At 41.8% G+C, this 26,010-nt stretch overlaps 1 protein-coding gene across 2 annotated transcripts in view; it reads left to right on the top strand.

Annotated features, from left to right (window-relative positions):
• SLC25A13 (solute carrier family 25 member 13) overlaps positions 1-26,010 on the top strand; it is a 109,633-nt gene that overhangs the window by 41,299 nt on the left and 42,324 nt on the right. For both annotated transcript variants that reach the window (XM_080974770.1, XM_080974771.1), the window contains 5 exons: positions 11,289-11,428; positions 18,201-18,347; positions 21,780-21,918; positions 22,762-22,855; positions 23,014-23,098. In XM_080974770.1, the coding sequence (XP_080830896.1) occupies positions 11,289-11,428; positions 18,201-18,347; positions 21,780-21,918; positions 22,762-22,855; positions 23,014-23,098 (605 nt within the window). The remainder of the gene's footprint in view (positions 1-11,288; positions 11,429-18,200; positions 18,348-21,779; positions 21,919-22,761; positions 22,856-23,013; positions 23,099-26,010) is intronic.

The following is a 26,010-nucleotide window of genomic DNA, read 5'->3' as shown; positions in this document are numbered from 1 at the left end:
CTAGGCAGGTGGCAATTCAATCCTACAGATGTCAAGCACTTGTCTAAATTGTTTTCTAAGAATAATACCTCAGTGCCCACAGTTTAAGTGACACGTCTTGAATTCATGGAGCTGATGTTGTAAAACACTTTTAATTTTAAAAAATGTATATTTTGTGTGTGTAAAGAAATGTCTCAAAGAGAAACCCAGCTTTTGTTTTTGTTTCATAACCTTTTTTGGTTTAACTTAGGGCCTACATCTTTCTGCTCTTTCCTGCAAATATACGTGTGCATTTCCTCCTCACATGCAAAGCTTAGTTCTTTTGCTGCAGAATAAATGTCTTGCACAGAAAAATTCTGAAGTGTCTGCTTTCCATTCAGTGGGAATATTGCGCAGGAAATATTCTTAACAGATGATGCTAATTTGGTGATCTAATCAGGGCTTGATCCCAGGGAGTCAGGGAATAAAGTATAACCAGTGATAAAGACCACAGAGTCAAGATTGTCACTGAAGTGAATCTCATTTGGTTTATCGGTGTATAATGCTTAATTCAAAGCATATTATTATCTTCATGTGGAAGTTAATATCCTGAACTTTGAGGCAAAACATGGCAACATAAAGCAACTTGTAGATGATAACAAGGCAGAATTTAGGGAATAATACGGATTAAGAATGGCATAAGAATTGCAATAGAATTGAATTGACAAAAGTAATGCATCAGTCATTTAACAGGAGATCTTATCTCTATCTTCCTCCAGTCCACCTAGTTGTCAAACAGTTTTCCCAGTAGCATATTCTACCATACCTTGCCTTTGGAAGAAAATCCATAGTTAGCTAGATTGGGGCGGGGCGGGGAAGCATGCACATTTTTGAGAGCTGTGTCCTAGAAAACAGAAGAAGGGGGCAGCTGGGGTCCAGAGGCATGTGTGGGACTGACACACACACAAACAACACTGAGAGCCAGTGTTGCATAGTGGTCAGAGTGGTGGACTAGGACCGGGGAGACCAGGATGCAAATCCCCTACTCAGCCATGAAGGTCCCTGGGTGACCTTGGTCCAGCCACCGGCTCTCAGCCTAACCTCTCTCACAGGACAGTTGTGAGGGATTAATTGAGGAGGGAAGGATTCATGTAGTCCACCTTGAGCTCCTTGGAGAGAAAGGTGGGATAGAAATACAAAAAATAATTTAATATGTAGGCAGATGAGGTTGTTTTATTAGGATGACTGAGGCACCATGCTGGAGGAATTGCAAAAGTAAATACTTTTAACCCCCACCCTCCAAAAAAAATCTCAAGTGGCACTCACTTCTCTCCCCTCTACCGCCACTCATATCAGTTTATGTCAGTCTCCCTTTCTGTGACCAATCATTCGGTTTGCATAGTAGCCAATCATGAAACACCACTATGTTCAGGTTTCTGCCACCCACCTGTAGGTCAAAAAGCATATACAGTGGTATCTTGGTTGTCGAATGGCTTGGCTCCCGAACAAATCGGCTCCTGAACGCCGCAAACCCGGAAATACATGTTCCAGTTTACGAACATTTTTCGGAAGCCGAACTTCCGACACGGCTTCCAATTGAGCGCAGGAAGCTCCTGCAGCCAATCGGAAGCCGCGCCTTGGTTTTCGAACGGTTCCGGGAGTCAAATGGACTCTTGGAATGGATTAAGTTTGACAGTCAGGGTACCATTGTAGTGTTTAAAACTAATGTTTCCTTAATGGATACCTATTGGAATTAATTACCATGACTAAGTTGGTCCATTAATTTCAATGAGTCTACTCTGTGTAAAAGTTAGTTGGATACAACAGTGATATATAGATATAGATATAGATATAGATATAGATATAGATATAGATATAGATATAGATATAGATATAGATATAGATATAGATGCTATTTCCCCTGGGAGTTCAGACACTACAATTGTTCTGCTCTGCAGTTTGCTAAAGTTAATGGTTCTTCAGATCTAGCAGGGCCCAGATTAACAGATGGTTCCCAGTAACGTAGGTTTTTTTATGCAGTATAAGAACAATTTATTTCAAATTCTCATGTGAGAATTATGCTTTGTATCCCCTGTAGCATTTTTATAAGTGTAATTTCTTAGAAATAATAATAGCTCAGTGACTGAGACATGCTTCGTATACAAAAGATTCCAAGCTTTTCCGTGTGAGGTAGGGAAAAAAACCTTCCCGTAACCCTCTCAAGCCCCTGCCAATCAGTACAGCCAATACTGAACTAGTTGGACCAATGGTCTGGCTTGGTGTTTGGCAACCTCCCATGTTCCTTTTAGGCTTTGTTTTGTAAGTCTATTGGATTTGTGCCATACCACTGAAATCCAGCTTCTGGCTATAACCTGGCTACACTTTTAGGTTGCTATGCTGGTCACTGTAAATATTTTCATAATCTGTTAAATATTTGCAGTATACCGCTTAGCATTAGATTGTGTTAATCCCAAATAGGGCCAGCCTACCTCTTTTTCTCTTTTCTCAGCAATCTCTTTTAAATCTGCATTATCTTTAGAAGTTCCTTTTTAATTTTAGTCCTAGTTTTAGGACTTTGATTTACCCAAACCACTGTTCATGAACACAGAGAATCAAGGACTTTCCATCCTAGCCTTCCCAGCCCCCCTTCAGCAAAATTACCCGCTACGTATATTGTTTAAAATAAGGAAGGCTTAGTTGTTTGTTCCTAGAGACAGCATGAAACAGGAGATGGTAGTGTGCTTTTGGCTTGCAACGGATAGAGATTGCCTTAGCCTTTTGTATCACATTGTACATGGAGCTGCTGCTCTTTGCCAGGAGTTAAAGATCTCAGCAGGAAGGTGGAAGGAAGTTTAGTTGGCTTTTAAATTTGAGACAGAGAATAAACCATTGCTTCTTACTCCTGAGTGTTGACAGGCACATAAAAGCTGATAATGTAAGTCCAGGGGTTTAAGAGGCTTAACAGTTTTGCCTTTTTTTGTATTACTGTATTTTAATGCCTCATTAAAGAGGTAAGAGTTCTTTGATATCCTTTATTAGATGGTTTAATAAAGAAAAGTTTAGATGCTTGGGTCTAAATGTCAACATTTTAAAAATTAACAGTCCTTTTAAATAACCTTTATCTTTAATTCCAAGGGCTGCACTTGCGCAGGGGCAAAGCAAATTTAACAACTTCTGGCCTTGCGTACATCAGAAGTAATTGCTTGGAACTCGCATTGTCTTTTTTGCAGACGCTGCAGCGCTGGTGCAAGGCAGACAAAGTCTCCATTTTACAAACAGAGTAAATAAAAGCCTGTCGGGTTACCTTAATTTTTAAGGCAGTTAAGTCGCCGGCTGTAGAACGACCCTTGTTGGCCTATTTGGATATCCGTGATTGTAGGCAGAAGAGATCTGGGAACCAGCTGGAAATGCTTGCAAATGGAAAATGATAGCTAAATGAGAAATAGGATTTTTACCCCACCATCCAAAAAGGGCATACAGAGATCATTAATAAGACAATCCCTGCCCTCAGGCTTACAATCAGAAAAGCATAACACAAAAGGAAAAAGTATTGTAAGAGAGGCGGGGGGAAGCAAACTCAGGCACTAGTCCCCGTTTATGATGTTCTTATAATAACCAGCTGGAATAGAAAATAATTCAGTACTGCAGAAACAATAAAGATTATTTTGGCAGCTTAATCAAATGTATTACAGGATAAACTTTTGTGGATAGATACATGGAGTGTCACGCTGAGTTTCGTGTTGCCCTTCTCCTCATTGGAAAACGAGGCCACTTACAGAATGTCGCTATTTTGCAGGTAGGATTCATTTGCGTAATGGCAAACTGAAGTTGCACAATTAAATTGGATTTGGTGCCCTTGTGCGACAACTCCCGTTCCTGCCACAGAATGATCCAACTTTTTGCAGGAAGGGAAATGGCAGGGAAATGCACTGAAGCATTTGGGATAACAGTTGCTTCACTTGGCATTGTAGAACCTTCCGGAAAACAAATTAGGATGAATGCCGTAGAAGCAGGTTATCTTTAAGTGACCTGAGATCCATGTCACACATGACAAAATTTCCTTCACGGAGGTTTTAACTTGTAGGAAATACAGTAACTTCTGCTTGTAGCTGATGTCCTGTGTTTCATGGGCGCATGCAGCAACGTTGAGTTGTGTGCATTTTGCCACTCGTTGTGCGATATTGCATGCAGTTTCTAGCAGGAGAGGACTTTATGTGCAGGGAACTCCATCTTGTGTGAAGCAACCCACACTTGTTACCTCATTCGCTCTTAACCCCATTTAGGTGGAGTGCTGCTGCTTTGGGAGAGAGGGAGAGGTGGAAGGGGGAAATACTTTAGCTCTAATCTCCCCCCTGAATGGCAGAAATAATGTAAGATCTGGTTAGGTCATTTGTTAGTTTTAGTGTCATTTTTTAAACTGCAGTGATTAGTTTTGAGAATAGAAATGCAATTTCTATTTATTCAACTGTTGTTGAGTAAATATAGACATCTGCTCCTGGCCAGTAGAGAATGGATATGGAATGCATGATGGCCAGGTCCACTCTCAGCCTTCACCAAGTATAAAATTGGCAGCTCGAAAGAACTATCCTTCCTCTAAACTGGTTGTAAGCCAATCCTAAGGAAGCATGTTGGACATCTCAGGTGATCAACGCTAAATTGCAGTTCACACCAGTGAGTTGGCAGTTGCAGACATCCACTACGGACATCCACTAAAGAAAAATACATTTTTTTTAATGCCCCAGGAGCCAAAAAGGAGTAGCAGATGAACTGATCAGCCAAAATCATATGGGCTGGCATTCTGGAGTGAAGAAGTATTGCACAAATAGGCCCCAGTCGTGGGCACTCTTCCTCATACCTGTATTGTGCTACCCAGTTTATTTTTTGCATAGGTTAATAATGTGTTGTCTGTTGAAATTGCCAATTGGCCAACTTCGAATCTTGTTTAAGGGCTGGGGGTTACCTGGAGCTATCCAAATGGGAGCGCTTCTTCTGTACACCTAGTAACACAGAATTTCTTCCAGTCTTGGAGAAAGGGAATCATAGGAGAGAATAAAAACCTTTCCTTTTTCTTAGCACCAGTAGGCTGCTCTTATATCTGAGGCAAAGGTGATCATCTGAGTTTCCTATTGATTGCTGCTACAGTCTCCCCTGGCCCAATTAGAAAATGCGCACAAACACAACTCCACAGTGTCAAGGAGGAGTTCACCGTGCCCAGGTCAATTTCCCCCTCCTCCTTGGGCAGGCCCCTCTCAGTAACAATAAGTGGGCTTAGGCATTCGGGTATTTGGGTTTCTCGTACGGCTTTGTTGCAACCATTCAGAATCATCAGAGTGCAGGCTATCAGGAGCAGAATTACCACTCGTGAGCATCCAGAGTTTAACAACGGAATACAAATTCACACCAGCAAGAAATTGTCTTCTCTGTTGTTGTGGGCTATCTTGTCAAAGATCAGGAGAACAGCGCAGAAGCTCTTCCAGTTCAATGGGTCAAAAATCCACTCTTTTATGAAAGGCTAAATGTGGATTTGCACGAATGACTATAATGGCTCCAATTTTGAAAGATAGAGGTAACGGAGAGCACTTCCAGGTAGCAGGACTGATTTCAGAATGCAGCTTGTTCAAATGGCTAAAATATTGTGCTTTCTGCTTTCTTCGTTTCTACTTAAAAAGAGAGAGAGAGAGAAGGAAAAAATAGGTATGGAGAAGGTGGGAGAGAACCAATTTGAGAGTAAATTCAAACAGTATAAGGTCACTGTCTGGTTAACTGAGAGCTGAAATATAACCATCCTTCATAAGACGACGGTGTGGAAGAAAAGGCCCATTTACTAAGCTGCAATTTTGGAAGGAATTTGACCTGCCTCTACTGGGGGGATAAACCCCACCACTGCTGTTGTGTGGCAACATTGCTACAGTCTTGAATCTCAGGCTGGTTCAGTTGCAAATAGACACGTGTTGTGTCCGAAAGATAAATGCCATTAGAACCATGTTTGTTTAACTCTGTATTCTTTAATGTGTAATGCTTATTAAACTCGAGAGTTGTCTTGCTGAAATCAGTAAAATCTTTATTGCCCAATAGGTAGAGAATCTGATTTCATGTTTGCAAAGGACAAATAAATGGGGGTAACATTACTATGAAATGCTCAATTCCGGAAGCGGAATTGAGACAGGAACTGTTTCTTTACTTCTATCAGCTCGTGTGCCATTAAGTGGGGCGGGGAACAAGACAGTAAGGGAAAGACAACATTTTGACTTTTTGCATGTTAAATGCATGTCAAATAGATGCATTAAATTAATGTCAACATGTAGCATGGGATGAAATGAATTTAAAACCAGCTCTGTACAAATGAGCATTATGTCTGCTGACTATGGCTCCCATTTTGACAATTTGCAACCCAATTTTCAGTGCTTGAATTATGTGTAACTACTAGTTTCAGGCAGCCAGAAAAGGGTGTGATTTTGCTTAAAATCGGGAGGAGTCAAGGGGTGTGTGTGTTGCATTTCAATATGAGACCTTCTGTCTGTTTGCCCATAGTTCTGGACACTGCCCCAGAGGGAGTCCAAAATCCTATTTTTTGTGTGGACCTTTGTGGTGATGCTAAGGATGCAATCCTATACTCATGTACCTGGGAGTAAGTCCCACTGATCTCAGTAGGGCCTACTTCTGGGTAGACATATATAGAATTAGCTGCAAGTTTCCCTAAAGCCCACAGAAATATGGATGGAGATGTGAGAATTCTTGTATGACTGCATGCAAATTGGTCCTCTGTTCTGTGGATGCAGAAGTGTTATTGCTGTCACAGTCCTGCTTGCAGGCTTTCTAAAACTATCTGGTTGGCCACTGCAGAACAGGATGCTAGTCTAGAAAGGCCAGAATTTCTCTTGCTTATCTAGCAGGGCTCTTAGGATGTTCATATGCTACCACAATTGGGGCTTTCGTAGAAAGGTGCCTACAGAAGATCATGATAGGGGTTTATAAAATGCATACATGTTGCAGAGAAAGTGGATACAGAGACAACACACTCTCTCTCTCTCTCTCTCTCTCACACACACACACACACACACACACAAATATTTGCAACCACTCAGTGAATCAGGGCTAATGAAAGAAAATACTTTTTCACACAACTTACGATTTTCGGAATTCACTGTGTCAAGATGTGAGAATTGCTTCTAGACTTAGAAGGATTAAGAAGGCAATCAGACAAATTCATGGACAATAAGTCTGTCAATGGATATGAGTCATGCTGACTGCATGGACCTTTCAGGTTCAGAATCTGTGTTGTTCCCTCTGTTTCCAGGGCTTATGTATGTGTGCCATTGCCTATGTAGCCAAAACAGCATCACTGCCACCAGCAAAAAAGAAGGTATCATTAGGATCTCCAGGTGAGAGGGGACCCCCCCCCCCCAAAAAAGATCTGCAGAATTGCAAAAATAAAATCTGTCACTGGTCCCATCAACGTTGTGGTCAATCTCTCCTAGATGTCCTTTGCCACTGGCAAGATTCAGATTATCTCCCTGGTTTTCCAGGGAGTTTGGGGCGAAGGCAGCAGTTGGGACAGTGTTATGATTGTGACAGAATATTATCTAAAACGCTTACCAATGGGCTTTCTGTGTTTTTTCTGTGTATTTTAACGAACTGAATAGAGTGTGTGTATGAACTTTACAGAGCTTAGCTTTTGTTGTTGTTGTTGCTGGTTTGTTAATGATATTAGCATTGTTTTATAAATCATAAATGCCATATTGATTTGTTAATCATATAATATGACTTTTGCTGTAATTGTGATGTTTAGCTTAATTTTTAGTTGCAGTTCTTCTGTATTCATTTTCTTACAGCCTTGAATATGGGATTCAAAGCCTCAGCTCTAATTCTACTGCGTTGCTTCCCTTGCCTTCAGACCCTTAACAATGATTAATATAAAAGGGCCTTGTCAAAAGCTTTGAAAAGGCAACCTTGGTACTTACGCCATTATGCAATTTAGCTTCTTATGAAATCTCCAATTTGCCTTGTGCTCTTTGCTTAGCAGAAGATAGCTGTGCCTTTCTTAGCCAGTCGTTTGCTGGCAAGGTGGAAGCTTATTATTCTCTGTCAAGTCCCAGGTTCTTCCTTTTTTTAAACTTACAAAATAAAGATTCAAAAATAAAGATTCCAGCACGGTTGCTTGGCTGCATAGAAAATGGCATTTTCCTGGTAGTTTCATTACCTAATCAAGACTCACGTCGTGATATTATATGAAAATAATCCTGAACTTGAATTCAATAATAAAAAAGGGAATTGGTTGGGTTATCTCCCCATCCCCTGCAGAAGACAATTAAATATTGACTTCTTGGAAAAAATCCATACAGGTAGAGGAACAAGTGCCACTGGGAAGCCAGGAAAAACTCAATGGTAGGAGTGAGACACCTTGATGCCAGCTGTCTGTCGTAGAAGGAGCATCTCCAGAGAAGTTTCCTACCTCTTCCAAGTGTTTGTTGTCCTAGAACTGCAGAACTCAAGGAAAGCCCAGGAAAATCCTATATGCACACAGCACATTCACTGGTGTCTCCAATTATTGGGGGGGGGGGGAGTGCTGGAACAAGTTTAATGTATAGATCATAGAGCTATCGCAGAGCCTCGAGTCCATGCAAGCCTTTTACAGTTATATAGTTGTCAACACAAAATTCTTTTTTCAAGTTATCAGTTTTCATTTGCAGGTGGTGGTAAACTTGGATCCTTATGATGGTTTTTCTCTCCAGTGTCTGTACAAGTTGTAGTCATTTCTGATCTAATAGGTTTGACTTTAAAAAAATAAATAATAAATGGAGGGGTGGGAATTGGTGAGTAAAAGTATGTGATTCAGTTTCATTCGTTATCTGCTACACAGGAATGAGCAGTTTTTAAAAAATGGCTTCCTGCTTTAGATGACCATCTTTTTCATTTCTTTTTTCAAAAGCTAGTTTCTGGCAATTGGACCAGTGTAGTAGGAAGCAGAAGAATGGTACAGGGAGAACTGTAGGTATAAGAACGGCTCAGTTCACACACGGCACCTAATGAATGGGGCTCAGCATCATGAGTCAAGTGTGCTGGGGCACATTTGGAAAATCTTGATCAATTTGGTCTTTCCCAAGAGCTGCTGTTATGCTACTGGGAGCTAAAGCATGGTCTGGCTTAATGTGTGAATCCAGGCTCATGGTTTGTGTCCCCCCAAGCAAACCACAAGCAATAAACCAAGAATAAGCTGTAATAATAATAATAATAATAATAATAATAATAATAAATTATTTCTACCCTGCCCATCTGGCTGGGTTTCCCCAGCCATTCTGGGTGGCTTTCAACAGAACATTAAAAACAGAATAAAACTTGAAACATTAAAAGCTTCCCTAGACAGGGCTGCCTTCAGATGTCTTCTAAAAGTCAGATAGTTGTTTATTTCCTTGACATCTGATGGGAGGGCAGTCCACAGGGCGGGCACCACTACCGAGAAGGCCCTCTGCCTGGTTCCCTGTAACCTCACTTCTCGCAGTGAGGGAACCGCCTAAAGGCCCTCGGCGCTGGACCTCAGTGTCCGGGCTGAACGATGCGGGTGGAGACACTCCTTCAGGTATACTGGGCCAAGGCCGTTTAGGGTTACGGATCATTGCTTGTTTAAAGTGAGACAAACCGTGAGTCTGGGTTTGCATATTGTGCTGAGCCAAACCATAACTTAGCTCCTGGTAATGTGCAAGGAGTGGAGGAGAAGCAAAGTGGATAGTTTTCTAAATGTGCATGAGAACCAGACCTAGCAGTTAAATTTGAAGCCAAAACGCTGTAAAAATGGTTCATGGGCATGAGTGATCTCTATATTTGAGTCAGGCAGTATGTCCATTGAGTAAGGACCCTGATCAGTGGATTATTCTAGATGAATGAGTGATGAATCCAGTGAAGAAAGAAGGAAAAATTTAAGAACCAGTCTAGTGAGCTTGTATTGGAGTTTGCGAACCATGAACGGTGGTTGGAAAGAAGTGTATAAAAGATGAGCAGCAAAGGGGATACCCTGTTTCATAGCCATCACAAGATGTCAATAAGAGCAATAAATAGGTGATTTTCTGGTGAAGTAGCTGCACCATATAATTCAATGTGCACCCTGTCAGGAAACCGGCTAATCCTAATTTTAAAAAGATACACTGAAGTCAGTTTATGGCATCGCTTTTTGGGAAACACACGTACTGCAGTTTTCAGGGATGCGTGCTGAACAAGGAGAGAAAACAGTGATTTGTGTGTAATCAATTGGTAGTGTGAAATGCCAATTTTCAGACATTTGGAGGGCAAGGAATTTGGAATAGTAAGCGATATGAAGCAGGGGAGGGGCAGGTTTTCTGCACTAGGAATCCTACTGAAAATGCACAATTATCTGAACAGCCAGTTCTGACTTGCAGGATGAATGTATTTATAATAGTGTTCATTATTACCATTTTGATAAATCGGGCAAAGTGCTGGGTGACAGCTGGACTACATGGTGCAGTTCTCCATGACATTTCCAAACTGGTCTTCCTCAAGTGCAAGATGAGAAAATGAGGCCTGCAGTTTCTATCTCTTTACTGTGGGGATGAGGATCCTGTGGCCCTTCAGACACCCTCAGACTCTCTTTATTGGTCCTAGCCAGAATGGCCAGTAGTTGGAAATGATGGGAGTTGCAGCTGTGGGTTTCCCTGCTTTGATGAATGACATAATTTTTCATGTAGAGCATGAGTAGGAGATGGGTCTGTCAAGTGTTAGAGGACCCATTGGTCGCTTATCTGCATCCATGTCCACACTGTGGTGTTATGCTATGCAGGGGCTGGCAAAGTTTTTGTGGCTTGGGCCAGTTCACGATCCCGCAGACGCCATGGTAGGCCGGAGTGTGTGCACACACGCACGCGCAAATGCCATTTCCAGCGCTCCTTCCGGCGCAGAGGAGGCGTGCGCAGCTTCCCATTGGCTGCAGGAGCTTCCTGCAGCCAATGGGAAGCCGGCTAGTGTCACGGAAGGCGGTCCCCACTCTGCTCTGTGCTGGTTTAGCGTGGCACACGGGAGCTGACCAAGTGGGCGGCGTGGGTCCCTGAGCGGGCGGTGGGGGGCCATGGGCCTTAGGTTGCTGACCCCTGTGCTACAGCATCACTCGGAAAGAAGAAAGCAAAACAAGGCAAGCGCAGGTATAACCTAGCAGAATATCTGAGTCTCTGAGCTAGTTAATCCAGAGTTATTGTTTATTTAAATGAAAATCTGTTAATGTTGCACAAGCTCTCATCAGTTTTTTACCAATTTTTGCATCTGCTTTCATAATCATCTCTCTCTCTGTTTCTCCCTCTCTCCCCCCCTCCCCTTTCCTTCCCCAGAGGATGTTAAGCAGGTTTTTGGCCAGACCACAATTCACCAGCATATTCCCTTTAACTGGGATTCAGAGTTTGTGCAGCTGCATTTTGGAAAAGATCGGAAAAGGCGCCTCAATTATGCAGAGTTCACCCAGTTCTTACTGGTGAGTTTTGGCAATAAATATTTCTAATAATAAAAGAAGAATTGCAAGGTTTAATCCCTTCTCCTTACTTTCCATGTTTCATTGCACAGTATCTATCTGCCTTTTTTTTTTAGACTGCTCGGCATGTTTGTGTGTGCCCACGAACTGTGATTGGCTAGTGGTGAAATTGCTGCCTAAGCAGTAATTTTTCTCTTGGCATCTGAAAGCAGCGTAGATGTTTTTTTGAAAAGGATCCAATTCAATTTAATCTTGTAGGTGTGGTTCTGAGGAGCTGGCACTCAAGATGATTAAAGGCCCTTGGATATCCCCACCCCTATTTCAGCTACGAGTTCAGCTACGTTGGATATTTGTGACCGAAAGGCAGAGTATCGAATTAGATGCAACTCAGACAAACGTTGCCAAACCTAAAGTCTGGAAGTGGCAGCTTTAACCTGTGTGGGACCGAATGAATTCCTTCTCCCAATGGAGAACTGGAATGTATCAGTGGCTTACAATGAACTTACGGGAGGCCAACCAGCTCCCAGTATCAATGTGACATTTTAAATTGGACATTTGTTTCCAAGGGGCAGAGACGCGGGGAAGGAAGGAATTTTGGGATTTACAACGGTTCTGCTCATCAAACCCTATCTTAAGATTTTTTATTATTTTTTTCCATACATGGCAGATAACTTTTGTATTTACTTTGGAACAAATGTTTTGCATTTATTTATATCCTAAACTTAGGATGGGAATTTACTTTAAATACATGGTAGCAATGGCAGACGCAGCGCTGAAAACTTCTTAAGGCAGGATGAGTGCTTCTGTTTGTGTTTTCATTGGGTAGGCTCTAAAGAGCCATTACACAAGATAGTTTTGACAAAGGATCGTGTTTCAGGACTATGGAGCCTGTAATTTTGTTTACATAAGGATGTTAGTTCACAGTAGGAAGTGTTATCATTTTGATGAGGAATAATTAAGATAATGCTACGAGGACAAATGCTTCAAATTGACTTGGTGGAGTAGATGGAGCCTCATTAACTCTTTGTCTGAAGAGGATGTTGGAATTTCTGATACAGTATAATCACATTCTGTTCGTTTTAATGACTCCCCTTTTGCTGACTTCACTATCCTTCATATCTAACCATTCTCACCACTGAGGGACAATTTCAGGGCAGTGCAAATTCTAGCCCATTTCAAGGAGTTGGTGTTCCAGATTCCCAGCATCATACTAGCGGCACAGGTCCGTCCCACCCAGCTGTCTGGCAACCAGTTCAAGACAGCAGCTTCTCACTGATCAGTCAGTACCACGATTTGTTAGAAATGCTTAATGCAAAAAAATGAATTCAGGTGGCAGAGGTTGCTTAAAAATAGCTATATTTTATTAAGGTGATTTCAATTAAAAGAAATAAAGTGATACAGAAAAAAAGAAGCAAAAGTAAGAGGGAGAAAAACAACAACAGATACATATAAAAGCAAAAATATGCAAAAAAAAGGGGGGGGAAAGCAGCAGTATACGATATTCCCATACTTTCTGGTATAATGTTATTGTCCTAGTGCTTATGTAAATTTTAATAGCCTACTACATTTTGTATAAGGGACGCAGGTGGCGCTGTGGGTTAAACCACAGAGCCTAGGACTTGCCGATCAGAAGGTCGGCGGTTCAAATCCCCGCGACGGGGTGAGCTCCCGTTGCTCAGTCCCTGCTCCTGCCAACCTAGCAGTTCGAAAGCACACCAAAGTGCAAATAGATAAATAGGTACTGCTCCGGCGGGAAGGTAAACGGCATTTCTGTGTGCTGCTCTGGTTCGCCAGAAGTGGCTTAGTCATGCTCGCCACGTGACCCGAAAGCTGTACGCCAGCTCCCTCGGCCAATAAAGCGAGATGAGCGTTGCAACCCCACGACTGGACCTAATGGTCAGGGGTCCCTTTACCTTTATACTGCCTTGATATATTGAAAATCCAGATTATAAATAGGTAAACAAATATTGGAAGGATAAGTGTTGGTAGGATAATCACCATGTATTTGCCCTAAGCTCCTTGGAGGAAGTTGAGAAAGAGGTGGAATCCAGTTCTCATGAAGTGAGAACTCTCACATCAGGGCATTGAACCCAGAATGGAGCAGGACTAGGCAAAGCGCTTGATTCTCTGTGGCCCCCATTAAGTTCCCTTGGGCATAGTAAGTGTTGTGCAATCTAGGACATAGTCAAGAGGATGTATAGCCTAGCCCTCTCCTGGGACAACCCTTCTGCCACCCCACTATAGGGATCCCATGGAAATGTACAGTATATTTCTGTATACACTGGCGCACTGTGGTTCTTCTCAAATGCAATTCTGCTGTACAAAAGCCAATCTGCCACATGTACCCTATCTGCCATAAACAATGAAACACTTTCCAGTGCAGTGATTCTTGGAATCTCGATTCTTTGCACCTGCAGACTGTCTGGAAGGGTGGGTGTTGTTTTTAACATCTGTATGCAGAATGCCTTTAAGCATCCCCAGTAGGGCAACCATCACAGCCAGCCACCATGGGTCTGGGAATACGGTACCTAGCTTCTAGGCCAGATAACATTCTAGTTTCTTCTGTCAAAAACTGCCCATAGCTGGAGATTTAGAGTGGCTGTTCACATCTTTAAGAAATCTTGCTTCAGATTAAGCAACCGTTGGCATTTAACCCTTGTCCTTTGATGCTTTTCATGTATATGAGTCGGTCACCTTGTTCTGGCATCTAGACCTTGGACCTTAAGACTGCAGGGGCACGCCGTTGTCTCTCTGCGTGAATTATATATTCCTCTTAATTTGTACCAGATGGGGCACCGTGGTGTACTTTAAAATTATTCTGCAAATACTGCCCCACTCAGTATAGGTTTATGAAATAATAAGAATAAAGGTAAATAGCTTGTAAGTTCCTGCTGACTGCATTTATTATCATTCTGTCACCTTTGTAAGGAGTTGCAATATCAATATTGGAAATAGCTTTGATTAAACAGAAATACATGGACATGTTACTAGTGAAGCTGTAGTTTTTTAAAAAGACAGTGGAAGTTTTAAGGATCTCACAGGAAAACACGCATCTAATTTGATTCAGCATGGATTTATAAACTGTGGGCAGGATTCACCTAACGAGTCCTGCCAATGGAAGCCCTGCGTGAAGACTTCTACTTGCACAATGAGACTTCCCCCTCCCTCCTGCCATGCACGCCCTACATACCCCAAAATTGTCTGGGGGGGGGTCGAAGGAACCCTCAGAACAATGTACAGGGAGAGGAGAGGGGGGCATTGTTTGGAAATGGCTTTAGAGCTGACATCTCTAACTGAAAGTGTTAGCATGCATGAATAGTCAAAGCTGTGCCCCCTGAACTATTTTTAAATTGGCAACATGACTCCCAAGCAAACAAGCAAGAGCACTTGCAAGGCAAAAATAAAACATACAGTGTACAGTCATACCTTGGAAGTTGAAGGAAATCCGTTCTGGAAGTCCGTTCGACTTCCAAAACATTCAGAAACCAAAGCACGGCTTCTGATTGGATGCAGGAAGCTCCTGGAGCCAATCGGAAGCCACCGAAGCCCCATCGGACGTTCAGCTTCCAAAACGCCCATCGAGCGTTCAGGAGCCAAAACGTTCAAGTGCTAAGCTGTTTGAAAACCAAGGTACGACTGTACATGGATTAAAACACCAGGAAATAAGAATGTAGACTAGATACCCCCAACACACACTTTTTTCCTCCCCTGTTTAGGGTAGGAATTCTAAGACATGGTAGTAATTGATTATAGAAGAAAGTGTTTCTTTGCACAGATAAATTAATCTCAAAGGCCTCAAAGTTTTTATTTCTTTTCTATGACAAATTTAACCACAATGTGGTTCAGTGAATGGAAGGTTGGGTTTGGGATTATTATATTTCTGCCAACTGTTTATTAGTTGCTTATCAGGGCCAAACCCTTAAAATGCAACATGCAGAGAGAAAGAGAGAAAATCCCTAAACCCACTGAGTGGATACAAACAAGTAGAGGCATAGGAAAATGAAATTAGGTTGCCTACACTTTCTTAAAGAAAGACAGTAGTAAAAAAACAAAAAAAAAACCCTAACTGGAAGGATTCCAGAACAGCAGGGCCACCACCAAGGAGACTCTGGTTGAAATCTCAACAAAGCTTACTGGATAATCTTGGGCAAATCACTAGTGCTCAGCTTCATCTGCTTGACAAGGATGTCAGGAGATAAAATAAATCACCCTGTGATCCTCGAATGAAGGGTGGTATAGAAATAATAATAATAATAATAATAATAATAATAATAATAATAATAATGACAATCTCTGTGCTCATCACTCTTGAACTCTGAATCAAAGGCAGCGTGTAAATAGGATGGATAAATAAAATTGGAAGATTTTTTTAAAAAACACAGTGAACAAAATTGAATTTTTAAGTGAACAAGCATTTGTTTTAGTATTTATAAAACACAACTGTTCATAAGACTGCACAAATGGTGAGTTTTCTTCAGGAAAGAGAGTGTAGCCCACTTCCAAATAAGGTTTAAGCAAGAGGCTCACGCAAAGTCTGAAATCTCTGCCCAAACACCAGTTTTTCACATTATGTTTTACATGTCCTCATTTTATGGCTTTGTTAAATAACTTCAAATGTAAGCTAGCATTCTGTTCTGGCATGCTCGTTGATGAGGTAATAATACCTGTCAATGGGACCTCACAATATGCAGCGGTGGGAAGGATTGTACTGCACTACATCAAGGGAATTGTTGATCAATTGGAAATATCAGTCATACCTGAATATAACCTCCCCGTACCTGGAAAATAAAATAGCTTTATGAGCTGTAACAGGAAAAATAGAGTTTGGAAAGTTGGGGGTGAGGGAGTAGGGGAGGGGGGGTGAAAATCAAGTTGGGAAATCCTTTCATTAAAGCTCTGGTGTCAGAGTTCCTGTTATCAACTGCAAATTAATTTTGTATAAACACTTATTGTGGTTTTTAGGAATTCAGACACCCAGCGTCAAGGAACGAAGCTGTTTTTAAAGTTATGTTGAGGGATTACGCCACCTCTAATCTAGGGGACGTTTGGCAGGCCATTTATTTTGCATTGAGAAGCAACTGAATTTATTTTTCTTGCAAAGTTGCTTTAACCCTTTCTTTGCTGAGTCTTGAAACTCTTCAGTGTAGATTGTTATAGGACATAATTCACAGCAGGACTAAGCTGCAGAAATGAAGGATATTAGGATATTTTTGAATTCAGTAAAAGTAGTTGTAATAATATTTCTTATAGTGGTCAAGTTGCTTTTCTCACGGAGTGAGCTGAAGCGACTTAACATTAATACCAATTAAGATAATCTAATAAGACTCGAAAAACACAGTTGAACAGATAGAAGGCAAGACTTAAGACATCTCACCCCATCAAAGAGGCCACAGTGCCACCCTTCAAATTAATGGCCAAAAGTGCCAATAGAGAGAAAAGTCTTTGTCTGGTGCCTACAGATAGATGAAGACGGTGCCCGGCTGGCCTCCTTAGGCAAGGCCTGATCTTACACTAGATTCCCTTTTAAATCTATGTCAGGGCCAATGTCCAGGATTGGCTTGGCTGAGCATCTGCTGATGACCCACTGATGAGAGCTCTGTGGACCAGCTATGGTGAGGAGGTAGAGCTTGGATGGAGAGCCTATGTCTTTCCAGATGTTGTTGGACTCCAGCTCCCATCAATCCCAGACAGCATGTTCAATGGTCGGGGAAGTTGGGAGTTGGAGTCTAACAACTTGTGGAGGGCCACAGCTTCTTCATCTGTGGTACAGAAGCACTGAGGGAGAGGGGGTCATGAAGGGTGTCTTGCCTCGGAACCTCTGGAACCTAGAGCAGACACTGCTTTCACCTGTTAAGCGTGTACTTAATTCTCTCCACTGAATGGAGTTGGATTGGATCTCATCCTGTGTCTTGAATACTAAAACCGTCAAATCAATTGAACAGTATTTGCTCATTGTTGTTAATATTTTATTTTAATACCTTGCAGTACAACCTTTCAGCCTTTCTGTCTACATATTTCAAAGTGTTTACAGCATCGCTAAGAAGACGATTTGTTAAAACAATTCATCAAGAAAGCAGGTTTCCTGATACAGTAAAAACATAGTAGAAATGGTAGAAAATGCTGCTTATGAGCTAATAATTGCACTCATTGGATAGAGAATAGGGTGCTCTTGGATCCTGGCTTCACCACCTTGTCCTTGCACTATTCAGTTTGTGGAAGCTCTGCTGTTGGGATCCAACCCTTGACATTAGAATTTCAGACTTTGGAAGATCTTCATGACTGCACAAAATGAAAACATAATTACTATCTCGATACCTACTGTTTTGCAAATAAAGAGTTTGATCCTAAGCATAATTAGATGGGCATTAATCTACAGAAATCCTATCTAAAAGGTTGAGATCACTTTGGAGAACATATCTAACCTACAAACTTAAAATGGAGTTAACTGTCCTAAGCTCCATGGGACTTTGGAAAGCTTCATGCTGTGAAAGGATGCTGACTCCCAACAGAGCTCTGATCATCACCCCATTCCCAAAGCTAAACTAATAGCCTGCAGCAACCTTCCAAATCTTACTGGACTCCAGTTCCCATTATCACTTTCTGGGACTGATGGGAGATGTAGTCTGACAGCATCTGAAGAGCATCTTGAGTATCTTTTGGGCTCTTTGTTTTTAAAGAATTGTGTACTCTTCAGTGAATTCTTAAAAAAAAGAGAGAGAATGTGGCAAAGTTAGTTATGAACCTTAGTTAACTGTTGTTTTATTTACCCCTCCAGGAAATCCAGCTGGAACATGCAAAACAAGCATTTGTACAGCGAGATAATGCCCAAGCTGGAAGAGTCACTGCCATTGACTTTAGAGACATTATGGTCACAATCCGGCCTCACATGTTGACACCTTTCGTTGAAGAATGTCTAGTAGCTGTAAGTAATTTTCCCATATCTGGGTCTTGCCTAGGGACCTTGTCCCATTAGACAAATGTGCATAGAGGGCAGAAGACTCTTGTTTACTTTTGTTTATTCCCCCCCCCTGTTCTTTTTTGTTTGTTTTTTTGCTAGTATCTTTAGCCCAGCCTTTGGATGCGAGAGAAGGAGTTAAAATTTTTACATGATAAATCCATTTAGACATTCATGCAAGGTTTCCTTCTCCAGAAGATCATGATACTATCTTCTCAGGCCCAGAGTAGTAGCCAGCAACGTTGAGGCTGTTATCAGATGACCCGTTGCACCATCAGGGTAATTTATTTTTTTTGTGCTGTCCCAACAAGCTACTATTCCCTGTCGGGGCAGTTCTGCATGAAAGTCTTGTTTTGTAAGGCTGATGTTCTGCTGACACAGTGGTTGGCAACTTGTCCAGCACCAAGGGCCACCAAGGGAAGGATGCTGAGCTTGAAAGCTCACATCTGCTTTGCATGGTTTTAAATAGGCTTAATCTAATTTAACCCACAGATTGCATGAAATTTTGCATGACATCTTAATGTGGATGGCAAGAGACCCTCAAACTTTAGCTATAATTTAGAGGTATGATCCCTGCACATTTGACCCTACAAACTGGTTGGTTGCGGGGGGTGGGATGGAGGTGGAGTGGCGGGTGGTAATATTTCTCATTCAGGCAACTATTTCTAGCATGTTGAGCTGCTTAGCAAAGCTCTTAGTAGCTCATTAGTTTTGGAGCCGGCTTGAGAACGGGCCCTAAGGACTTTCGTACTCGGACCTCCGTTTCATTGCCTGCATTTCCCCCCAAGCTTTTCTTAAGTGTAGTATCAAAAAATAAAAAAACATTTTGCTGCCTTTGTGTAAACTGTTTTCACTTGCACATCTCCAGTTGCCAAGAAGCAAAAATATCTGAATGCCTTGATTCCCGCCTCCTTCTGTTTATTCCATTTAAATATATGAAATATATATTTTAGGGATGTTCCTGCTTTATGAGTCAGTGGTGACTTTGCACTAGTAGACACACTTCTTTCCCTCCTATCCCCTGCTGCTCCCCTTGCCCCCCAAAAGCTGGGGAGGGAAGAAACCTCTTTAACAATATGGGATGTAGCATTGAAGGTTGCAGTTGGTGGGAATTGGTGAAAACAAAGTGCCCCTCCTCCTGCAAGCAGAAGCACTTCTAGTACAGTGGTACCTTGGGTTACAAACACTTCAGGTTACAGACTCCTCTTACCCAGAAGTAATACCTCAGGTTAAGAACTTTACCTCAGGATGAGAACAGAAATTGTGCGGCGGCAGTAGGAGGTCCCATTAGCTAAAGTGGTACCTCAGGTTAAGAACGGATTCAGGTTAAGAACGGACCTCCGGAACGAATTACGTTTTTATCCAGACGTACCACTGTAGTGCAAAACCATTTACAACCCTATCCTGTTTTAAGTAAGTGCTGAGCTGTGTTCACAGGCCCCCCCCTATCAATGAGGGGTCACTTTGACCATGTCCTGCTATCAATCATGTCAGCTTTACTTGAAAAAAACATTGCTTGAAACACCATTCTAGGCTGTATGTTTCTGAGGAACTGTACACACAGCAACTTACATTAGAGAGCACACACTTGATGTGATTTGGAGGAAGATAAATGGCACTGTTCCCCTGTCAAAGGAGTCAACTTGCTTCTCGCAGCTACGTTATGTAATAGTATGCATATTTTGGTGATGCAAACTGGTTTGCCACAGTGTTAATATCAACATTATGTTAGTAGTATGTGGACGATGGAGCAGAAATACACAGGAATTGGGGAATGGGCAAAGTGTAGCTTGGAGACACTTTGATAGATAATGGAGAAAGACCTTGAAATACTAAATTGATACCCTACTGTAACAAATAAATGAATTCCAAATTCTCTGGAACGTTTAACCTTAGAGGAAGATGTTGAGTGTGTGAAAACTTAATTTGTATGTGTGCTAGCACTGTGTTTAAATTCCTTCTCAAATGTGGAGTTAAAATTTTTAATTTCATTTGTGCACAGACCTGATTACAAATCTCATTCAGTACAGGCTTTCCTCGAGTCAAATATATTGCTACATTTGCTTCCCAGTGCTGAGTTTCTTAGGACTACTGCCATAGCAACCAGCTTTTAATGCATCCGTAATAAAGTTCCATCCCCTTCTTTGATTTTTGTAAGGGTGAAAATTGCTTTGCTAACAGTAGCACTTAGATATTGGCATTAGCATCCCATGTTCTGACTGTTTGCATCTCATACTGAGCTCTGGTCCTGAGCAAGCATAATGTTAGTATGCTTCCCGGTGTCCTTCGCAGATGTTTGAAGGCTGAATGTTCTTTCATTCATTCAAACGTTGGCTTGGAGACAGCTTGGAATAATGTTAAAATATAAACATTCTGCAAAGTATGCGTACTGTGTTACAAAGCAGAATTCACAACCAATAAATGACATGGCATGTTGGAGAGAGTCCCACTTCAGCCTGTGGCGCATTCAGTTAAATGGACTTCTGCGGCAGGCTCAAGAGATAATTGAACTGTGAAGAACCACTGGCATGGTGGCTGTGTCTGCACGTAACACTAAACCATGGTTTGATGCTATGTCAGGCTCACATGTTCCCCATCTCCTGCGCGGCAGGACTAATGATTCTCTTGCGTTTAAAAAGTTGAGTCAGTCTGTGAGCCATATGGAATTTTGCAACTTAAAGTTAGTTACTCTCCTTTCTCATGGATATTGGGAAGATGTGCTTGCATTTTATTTCTTCTGGGAAATAGCATTTGTGCACTGTTGAAGATAAGACCTTTGAATTCCTTGGCAAAGCTGATTGTTAAAAGCAAAGTTGGAGAAACCCAGAGAGAGGATTTCACTATCGGCTGTAGGTGATATGGTGCTCTCTGGATTTAAATATTAAAGCAGCCCCATTCCTCCCAACCCCCATAGCATGATTGATTTTTTTTTTTTATCCTGCCCCCCCCCCCCAACTGTAACATACTTGGCATTTTTAAGCCTTTGAGATTTGCTCATTAGAAGAAATAAAGCAACTTATAAAACATTTTCGACTGAAACAGTATTGAAACTTGAACTCTGTAAATTACCACTGGCCATGTTGTTATAATCCTGCATATGTATTTGTTTAGGTTTCCCTGGAAGGGGGGGGCAGCTTGCATGCTGGTCATGATTAGCTCCAGTAACTTTAGAATCTATAATAGGCTTTTTTTCATTTTGCATTTCTAAAATCCCTTGCTACTTCTATTGCTGTTTTTCTTAAATTAAAAAAAAACTCCAACATTATTCCCAAAGTGTTCTCCCCTCTCCCCACAAAAGTTCCAAGTGGTACGATTTTTAAAAAATAAAATGAACGAATCCAGATACATCTAACATCCTTTTTTCTCTTCCTGCTTTCCTCATTGCTTTCTCTGTTCTAGGCTGCTGGAGGAACCACTTCCCATCAAGTCAGTTTTTCCTATTTTAATGGATTTAATACCCTTCTTAATAACATGGAACTCATTAGAAAAATCTATAGTACTCTGGCTGGACATAGAAAAGACGTGGAAGTTACTAAAGGTTAGTTAAAATGTGGATATAAACCTTAATCTGGAACAGTTATTCCCTCCCTCCCTCCCTCCCCACTGGTCAGCTTTTCAGGATATCAAGAGAGATGCTTTGACAGCGGTAAAAGGAACTCTCCAAGCCTAGCTGTCCTTGTGTCTTTACATTTTCAGTTGCTTTGTCCATTACAATTAGTTTTTCTATGTCTCTTTAAAAGAAACTTTTTTTAATTTTGGAGAGATTGAGGTCTTAAAAAGCAGGATCGAATGAGCAGTCGATGTAAAGATGTTTTAAAGGCTTCAGAAAACTTCCTAGGAGTCGTGCCAAATTGGCAGCCTATTAAAGTGACCTTCAAGGCTAGTTGAAAAATTCCACAAACTTGTATTGGCATTGCAGTAAGCTGATCTACAAGTTTGGAACAAGATGTTATCAGCTCTATCTAACCACTTTTATAGAGAACTCCCTCGGCAGTGCCAACCCTCTATTAATGCAGCCCTACTGGGACGGCACAAGCAAGAAGAAAGTTCCACATCGCTGTCTCCTTCCCCCACTCCCCCACTCTGACCCACAACTGATTGATACCGTATGTCAAATATCCTAAATCCTGCTGTTAGCACTAAGCTATAAGGCCAGACTGCTTCTCCTGTTTGCATGATGGATAGAGTATTTAAAACATACATTTACACAGTGGCGGGCATGCTATTTGCGGTGTTTTATTCTTCTTTTGCAGCATATTGGTTTAATACTAAAAAAGTTAGTGATTCTGGGATGTTTGTGGATAACTTTTGGTGTTGTTTGATTAGTTTCCCCTTCTATATTTTCCTCTCTCCCTCCCTCCACCCCCAATTTCTACTGCAGAGGAGTTTGTTCTGGCAGCTCAGAAATTTGGCCAGGTTACACCCATGGAAGTTGACATCTTGTTCCAGTTAGCAGATTTATATGAGCCACGGGGGTAAGTTGAAAATTACCCATTTCTTTGCTTGCAAAGAAAATGAAAAACAACAACATCGGAATACCTATGAGTGAACAGAATACTGCCCGTTGCTGCTGGCAACTTTCCTCCCGGTGTCCAGTGCAAATTTCATTTTTTGTGATCACTTGTTTCCCCAGGCGCATGACGATGGCTGACATCGAAAGAATTGCTCCTCTGGAGGAGGGCACCCTGCCCTACAACCTGGCTGAGGCACAGAGACAGGTGAGGAGGCAAGTGGGAATAATACGAAGGCCTGCGTTGACTTATTTCTTCCTTTTGCGGCAGCAAGCCCACAAGATTTGCCCAGTATGTCACATTTAAATCACATCAACTCCCTTGCAGGTTCAGTATGAAAAGTGAGGCGTTGCATCCAGTGAAGTTCTACTCAGTGTAAGCCCATTCAAACAAATGGACCTAAGTTAGTCCCATCTGTTAATTTTGAAGGGTCTACTCCGAATTTGACTGACATTAGATGCAACCCTTGATTGTTAATTTTTAAAAGCAAAATAATTTGCTTACAACTTTGCTTAGCTGGAAAATAAAAAGTCCGGGTTGTGTGTGTGTGTGGGTTCCCCTTTCCATTTAGAAAGTTGGAGCATGAGTGATCTGATAGAAAAGATAAAACAAACAAGTAAGTAAGTGTCTCTAGCTAACAATATGCAGCAGGGAAGGGAATGTTGGTTCACCAATAGTGCAGTTCTGTAATGTCAAGTTTGTAGATATAGGATTCCAACCTTAGTAAACTAGCTGACTTAGCCTTCCCTGATCCTGTCTCCAAATATGTTTAATGAAGGAAGTAATGCTTTACAGTTTATCCTGGGAAGATGTTAAATCTTCTGTTTCACAGCCTCTCTGTTGCATTCTGTCTTCAGCCGCCTATTGAAATGAATGATGGTTTTGTTTAGTCTGTCACAATCGTTTCAAATCTTTTAAGACTGTAAAAGAAACCCAAGTGCTGTGTGGTGTTCCTTGTTTTGTTTTTGTTTGGGGTTTTTTAAAAAATTAACCTTAATTTTTAAATGTTTGTATCTGGAAAGGGGAGATACTGGAAAACGATGCGGTGCAAAAGACACACACACAAAAAAGAGTCTCTGCCAGCTTTTTTAAAAAAACTTTTATTGGTCTCTTTCGTATATTGAAAGCTGACACAGACCTGGGTGTAGTTCTGTTTTTCTGAAACTATCACTTAAAGTCAAACCGAGTTCTGTATGTTGAGAGCTGGAGGGTTCCCTCCCCCCCCCCCCACGCCACCCCTTTCTATGCTTTGGGTCTGTACAGAGACGCCAGTTTGACCACAATGAGTTGATGCAGGCTACGTTTTTGGGTCTAATAGGCCTTGAGCCAGGCCCTTCTCACTTGGCTGCTTCCTCCCCTCCCCTCCCGCCCCCCCCCAGCAGCATCACCCTACAAACAGCATATTTTTAGCCTCGCCTTAGGAGTGAGCGTGTTAGGATACACACTCCTAGTAGCTGACTCCTAAAACCTGTCTCAAAGGTTACCGAGAGAGGTACAGAATAAGCGTCTGTCTGCACATGTTTAAGCCCCACACTGAAAAACCGCTTCATGGATGTGGTAGTAGCTTTTCCACGCAGCATTACATTCTTGGCACCCGCATCAAGACTTTCTGCGCGGTGCAGATGATCAGCGGTACCGCAGGGTTACGGCTTCTGCCTGGAGAAACCACCGTGGAAATGCTTTGTGCCGTGATCAGCAGCTGAAGGGGGTTGGAATGAGTAGACCGGTCTCTAGAAATAGCCTGGAATATAAGCGCAGGTAGCAACAACACATGCAAAAGTGGATTTCTCGAGCACATATTTGAAATATGCAATTCCTTAGGTTTTTTTCTTATGCTCTCAGTGGTGATCTGTGGTTGAAATCCAGCAAGCTGCTTTTATGCACAGTTTTCGCCCTGTTCACCTCCCACAGAAACTCCTACGCCTTGCAAGAACTTTCAAAAATTGTAGAGCAGGGCTGAAGCTCAGTGGAAGAGCACAATTACTATTATTATTTATTAAATTTCTATACCGTCCTTCATCTGAGGATCATAGGGAAGTTTACAATATAAAAACACAAAAATGCATGATGATGATGATGATGATGATGATGATGATATAAAAACACAAAAATGCATGATGATGATGATGATATTTAGACACCGCCCATCTGGCTGGGTTTCCCCAGTCACTCTGGGCAGCTCCCAACAGAATATTAATAATAATAAAAAATTGATCAAAGATCAAACATTAAAATCTTCCCTAAAAAGGGTTGCCTTCAGATGTCTTCAAAAAGTCAGATAGTTGTTTATTTCCTTGACATCTGATGGGAGGGCGTTCCACAGGGCGGGTGCCGCTACTGAGAAGGCCCTCTGCCTGTTTCCCTGTAACCTTACTTCTCGCAGTGAGGGAACCACCAGAAGGCCCTCGGCGCCGGACCTCAGCGCCTGGGCTGAACGATGGGGGTGGAGACGCTCCTTCAGGTATACTGGGCCTAGGTATACAACATTGTAACAAACAAAAATAATAACCTGTCCCCACTGCTTCAGTTTAAAAGGCTATAGATTGTTTAATTAGCCAAAGGCCTGGGAGAAGAGGAATGTTTTTGCCTGGTGCCTAAATGTATGTAAGGAAGGCTCCAGGCGAGCCTCCCTGGGGAGAGCATTCCACAAGTAGGGAGCCACTGCAGAAAAGGCCTGTTCTCGGGTTGCTGCCCTCTGGACCTCTCATGGAGGATGATTGTAGGTTCCAGGTTGGTTCATAAGGGGAAAGGCAGTTCTTGAGGTATGCACACAATGCTTTGCATACCTATGGTCCATGTTTGATTCCTGGCTTTTCCACTTAGGCTGCCTCCTGTCCAAAGAGAAGCTGCCAATCTCAGTGGACAAGACCAAGCCAGATACACCAAGCATATTGCACAGAAGCTTTAAAGAACAGTATTTTATGCAGCTATATGAGAGGCTGCTCTTAGGAGAAGCAAAAATGGAAAGGGCTCTTATGTATGTCAGAGCTAAATTTGCAGTGATTTGGACGTCAACCAATATGTCCAGGTTCTGTATCTCTTTTATTTTCAGAAGATAGATGTTCAAATGCAATAGCTAATCTTTTCATAGCTATAAGCAATTCTTTGCTTATAGGATT

Source organism: Podarcis pityusensis (genome assembly GCF_964106645.2).
Source record: "Podarcis pityusensis genome assembly, chromosome: 12".
In the NCBI taxonomy this organism is placed as follows: Eukaryota; Metazoa; Chordata; class Lepidosauria; order Squamata; family Lacertidae; genus Podarcis; species Podarcis pityusensis.
Note: the sequence above shows the minus strand (reverse complement) of the source record. Positions and strands in the feature narration are given on the sequence as shown.